Source organism: Aplysia californica, unplaced genomic scaffold, assembly GCF_000002075.1.
Source record: "Aplysia californica isolate F4 #8 unplaced genomic scaffold, AplCal3.0 scaffold00406, whole genome shotgun sequence".
NCBI classification, from domain to species: domain Eukaryota; kingdom Metazoa; phylum Mollusca; class Gastropoda; order Aplysiida; family Aplysiidae; genus Aplysia; species Aplysia californica.
The window spans coordinates 77,456-83,021 of NW_004797676.1; the positions used below are offsets into that span (position 1 = coordinate 77,456).

The following is a 5,566-nucleotide window of genomic DNA, read 5'->3' on the forward strand; positions in this document are numbered from 1 at the left end:
TGTAGTTTTTGGGGGGTTTTAAAATTTGGGGCGGCGATACTGAGTTTTTTAATGGTTGGGCAAGTCTTACGTGCTAAACAACAATTTCCAGACTGAATAAATAAACCTAGATCGATTTATCTGTGAGTCAACGAAGAATATCGGCGCACGACTCTTTTGAGTAGGCCTATAGTATCGATAGCATTGAATATGTGTACTTTTTTTTCAGACTATATTATTCTTTTATTTTTCTCTACCATTAACTGTCACTGCACACAAGAGTTTAATTCAGCAAAGTAAGCAGTTATAGGCAGGCCTATCTTCACCGGAGTGTAGAATAAATTTATTTCTCCTGAGTTGAATTTTTAGACAAAAATCAATAATAGTGAGTAGGAGTAAACGGAGAGCGCCTAAAGAAAGATGGGATGGTATAGTATTGATAGCTTATAATCGCTATAATCTGTTTGATTTATGCAAACTTTTTAGCAGTGCGTGTGTTGATGACTGTGCTCTAAACGTGTCCCTCCGTCTTATTGGGGAAGTCACTCCAGCGTATCGCGACATGAGTCACTAGAAAGCAATGGCCCCGCGCGCCCGCTAGCCTGTCACACTTCCTTCACTTCAATGGGTCACCTACCTGGAGAAAGAGAGAGCGCGTCACACGCCCGTGTGTGCGTGTGTGCGTATGTGTTCGACACTGTTCGACACTGCGTTAACAGTTAGCAGGTCGATAGACGTTCAGGGTTTGATTTTTCAAGATGTGAACGCCTGTGTTAGCCTAACTTGGTTCGGAAATTCGCTTTGTTCCTTTTATGAGTTTTGTGTTTTGTTTTCAAACGTCCTGAGAAAGTGGGAGAGGACGAATTTTACCTTTGCATGACCCTGCGCACGGATATCGGGGTCAGAGGTGATAAGTGTCCATAGGATCGAAACCAAAGCATCATGGCGACGCAGTTCGCTTGTCGCGTTCAGTTCTTAGATGACAGGGATCCTTTTGCCAATACAAACTTTCCAGAACCAACGAGACCACCTACATATCCTTTTCTTGAGAATGTTCCGTTGATAAACCAAATTGCCGGTATCCATAGGTTGCTACAGGCTCCACACAGGGTAAGTGAACTGATTATATCCATCTACCCGAAACGTGAACAGTTATAACATTATAAGGCGGTGCCTGCCTGTGACTGTGATCGATACAAGTCGTCGATCGTAGACCCAGCAAATCATTAAAAAGTAAATAATGTTAGCGGAATGTCTGAGCGTAACTGGACTGGCATAAGACCTATGCTAATAAGGATATTGGCTGCTAGTAAATAACAAAGATAAATCAATATTGTTAATGCTTAAGCCAGGATCGAGACAAAGTTTTAGATAGGCTAGCACCCCGTTGTGTTTATTTTGGAAGGCATCCGGAAGGCGAATCTAGAATTTGGATCTTGCGAGAGATTTCGATTTCGAAAAATCTGTGAAGAGGTCTGTTGTAGCTGATTTGTCTGTAAATCTAGATCTACAGCTTCATGACGCAGATTTTAAAGAAACTTTTTGGGGAGATGAAAGGGAGGTGGGGGGGGGGGGGGGGGCCTATGCTAATTAAGAATATGGGCTGGCTGTTAATAACAAAAGATAAATCAATTTTGTTAACGCTTTCAGCCGAGTCCGACACAATAGTTTTTATTCTGTTCGCCCCCCCGTTGTGTTTATTTTGGAGAGGCACCCGAGAGGAGGATTTTAGAATTGGGTCTCTGCGAGAGATTTCGTTTTCGAAAAATCTTGTAAAGAGGTCCTTTGAAGCTGTTTTTTTTTTATATCTAGACACAACACCCCCCCGCGCGGTTTTTAAAGAATTTTTTTGGGGGAATAAAGGGGGGGGGGGGGGGGGGGGGGGTGTTATAGATCTCTATAGATCTAGATTATATGAATCTATAATTAAATTTCAAGTTGGTTGGACTTCTAGAATCTATCCCTTGCCTCTCAAAATGTCAGCAATGGAATATTGATAGATCTTGATCTAGAGTTGAAAGGTAAAACATGTTGTACAAACAAGTGCCCTTTTCCTCTGTTGTGTGTGGGGAGGAGGGCGAGGATTAGGAATGTGTTTTATTTTACACTAAAAATGATTAAAATGTTTACCTGTAGGGGTAATGTATGTGGGTGAACTATACTATTATATATATAGCATGATACACCCATGTATTTGCTGTGCATCATGTGTATAAAAGTTCAGAGGAGTTATAGGAGGCTTTGTTTTATGTTTTATAATGGGAGGGCTTCCATTTAATTATAATAATCTCTCCATCCGAGAAACTTTTTGTTGTTCCATTTGTTTCTATTTTAATTTTTCATCTTTAAATCAGAGGCTGCAATTTATTATGCATTTTTTCTATCAAGTTTTGTGTATCCTTATGATTTAGATAGTTTCATGATGACTGCCTGGGGCTTGCGTTCGGCTCTTGATTGTGAAAGTTACAAGGAGATGAAAGTTGTTATTGGGAGGAACTGAAAATAGATTTTTTTCTTTGAGATTTAAAAGCGATAAAAACATTACAATTATAATTATTCTGATACAGGGAGAGAAAAGCAATGATGATGAATGATTGTGATGTCTCTATCTGTGTTTAGAAGAGGAATTTTTATTCTTTTTTAGATCTCATTTCTTAATTAAGATTTTTAAAGAATCCCTCCTTTTTGTTATTTCCTGATTGTTGATTTGTTTCTCTCTTTAATCTCTCCGTGCAGCTTGAGGACTGTGCCCTCCAGATCTATCGCTATCACAGCGGCGCTCAAGCTGATTTTGGAACTTATTTGGATTTAGAAGCCACCTTAGATGAGCAAGCTGATGAGCTCGAGGGATTTACTGACCAGTAAGTTGCTATGATCTATTTTCGTGACTCTTATGATATATAATATATAATGCTGGTTTTTCTTGATTTGTAGTTTCCATTTCTTTCACTTTCCCTGTGTTCATTTTCCATGTTTCCAAACATAAAAATTTTACAATACCAGGTTCTCTCTTCTCTTCTCACTCCAACTCACTCCAATTGATTTTTAACTTCAGTAAGGGCATTATATACTCTTGTAATGGCACTTCAAACTAGATACTATTTTGGGTGTGAAGCTGTTGTCAAAAAATTGCATTCTCCTTTGTTCTGTGTATGTTAGTCTGTCTTGTAAATTATATGCTATTCACTTCATGAGATGCGCAACTACTTTTAAACTTTAAAAGTTGCTTTGTTCAATGGATTTGAACAGAACAAAGTAGATAGGTGAAGGCTATCAGTCGTAATAGGTAATTCTCATAATATTTTATTTTTCCTACCTACCTTGACTTTCTGTTTAGGCAAAAGGTCAGGGTATGCTTCCTGCTCTATACATTCCACAGTGATTTCCCCTGATGTGTGTAAAAAAAATGTTAAGCCTTTTGTACAAAAACATAATGCCATTGAAACAAAGCATTGTTTTCTGCTTATATGATTCATAGCTGTACACTGATGTTCTCAAGGCAACGCACAGTTGTCACCCAGCTTTAAGTTTAAGGGTGACCTTGACACAGTCGGCGTCACACATATATGCAGAAAGCTAAGTCTTTATCTGACAAATTATTGGCCTGTGCACTTCTTTGGAAGATCACAAGACGCATGGTGGGTAAAATGTCATTCAGTTTTGTTCCTGAGGGGGTGTAGTGTAGGGGGAAAACAAAGGGGTGTCACTATCACTTATCACTGTTATTGAGATCAGAGTTACAGTTAGTTATTTTAATTTAAGCCAAGTGGAACGAAGTTTTTGAGATATAAAGTTTACATTGATTTTGATCCAGTACTTAAAACACTGTATTACAAATATGAAGAGTATTAGTCCACTGCTGTATTTTTACATTGGCACAAGAAATGATACCCAATACTTTTAATGTATTTTCTAAATTTTGCAAACTTTGCTTTTTTTAGTTCATGGTCTTTATGACCGATCAAACAAGAAGAAATTGAGATTAAAGGTTTTAAATTATAAAAAGACTATCCCTATGGATGGTCTAGATTTACATTTTAGTGTGGACAGATGGATTATGTTACTGATTATGTATAGTATAGGTTTTTAAAAATTACTTGTGAGGCTGCTAAGTTTAGCTGACTTTTAGCTGAGACTGTCATCAGTTTTGTTCTGTGAGGCTGGTTGGCCCGAGTTGTTTCCTCCTCGTCCCTGTGGAAATTGCTCCTGGTCATGTCAGGGGAGAATCCCCCCTTGTATTTACCACACAAACAAACAAACATTTTCTCTGAGAGACAAGAAAAAGAAAATGGACGATGTGTGTGGCTGCTGCTGTGATGTTGAGGCGGAGAAGGAGGAGAGAGATGTCAGGACATCTGTGACTGTCAGTGACACCGCTGCGTGGAGTTAAAGGAACGCGGCAAGTTCTTTCGGAATTTTCTGTGCACTTTTGCACCATTTTTTCACCTTACTGGATCAATGTGTGTGAAATATGTGTGCAGAGTTGTGTCTGCCTTATTGGTTGTGAGTCCGGATCATTCTCTGCCCCGTGTTTGACGTCAGTATTATGGTAAAATAGTCCGAGCTACTTGGGAAGTGATGATGTTTGTGTATGCTTAATGTGTATGTGTATTTGTGCGTGTGTGTGTGTGTGTGTGTTTCTGTGTGTGTTTGCTTGAAAGGAGGAGGTTGTAGAATTGTTTTTGGCTGATTGTATTTTTTGTAGCACTGTGTGTTGTTTCTGTCTGTTTTGCTTTTTACAAGTGTTAAATATGACTTTTGTGGCATCCCATGTACTACTATTGAAAGCTACATGTCATGTTTGTGGGCCTTTGTGGGGATATGCTGCGTACATGTGTGCCTCGGTGCATGTAAGTGGGCGAGGGTGTGAGTATGTGTTTGTTTGTCTGTCTGTCTCTAAATAAACTATATTTGTGGTGGCGGTTTGAAAGAGTAAAAAGGGGTCAGTCAGAAGTCCCTTCCACGTAAGACATGAATAGGGCCAATGGAATACTTCTCTCCACTATCTCAACTGTGTGTGTGCAAATATGAAAAAGTTTTCACCTCCAACTGGAGGCATGCCATCAACCCCCCCCCCCTTTTTCACCCCTACCCCTCCCCCTTTTCCCCTCCTCCCCACTCTCCGCCCCGACACCTGGCGGTTTATCCTAACTGTCGTACAGATTACCAGCCAGCAGTTGTCCCGCTGTGGACCATAGTTCTCCCCTGACCTGTACTCCAAAGGACCGCGCCATAAACCGAGTTTAGGCTAGAGGGCTTTTGTCACAGCTCAAACACCGCGCTTACTGAACAGCTTCTGCAATAAATGATTGAAGAGTCACTTCTTGAAGCATCAGGTCATGCTGGTGTCTCGTTCCTTCTTCAGCTGTTGGCCCATACTATCGTCTGGTCGTCAGTTCCCGGCAACGTAACGTTTTGTATTTAAATTTGCAACTGTACACGGTCAAAACAAGATCAGGTTTCTGAAATAGCCTCTTGTCAGCCTTAGCTAATACGCGTAGAAAGCTAGCTGTAAGTCATCCGAGGATCGTCCTTTATTTTGCTCACTAGTGTTGGGTTTTGGAATGTAATACTTTTTGTCTCGGGG

General features: G+C 40.1%; 1 protein-coding gene across 1 annotated transcript in view; it reads left to right on the forward strand.

Annotated features, from left to right (window-relative positions):
- Positions 1-5,566, forward strand: part of LOC101857891 (FH1/FH2 domain-containing protein 3) — a gene marked incomplete at its 5' end in the record, with an annotated part of 88,932 nt that overhangs the window by 5,213 nt on the left and 78,153 nt on the right. The window contains 1 exon segment of the mRNA XM_035971265.1: positions 2,716-2,840. Coding sequence (XP_035827158.1) covers positions 2,716-2,840 — 125 coding nt within the window.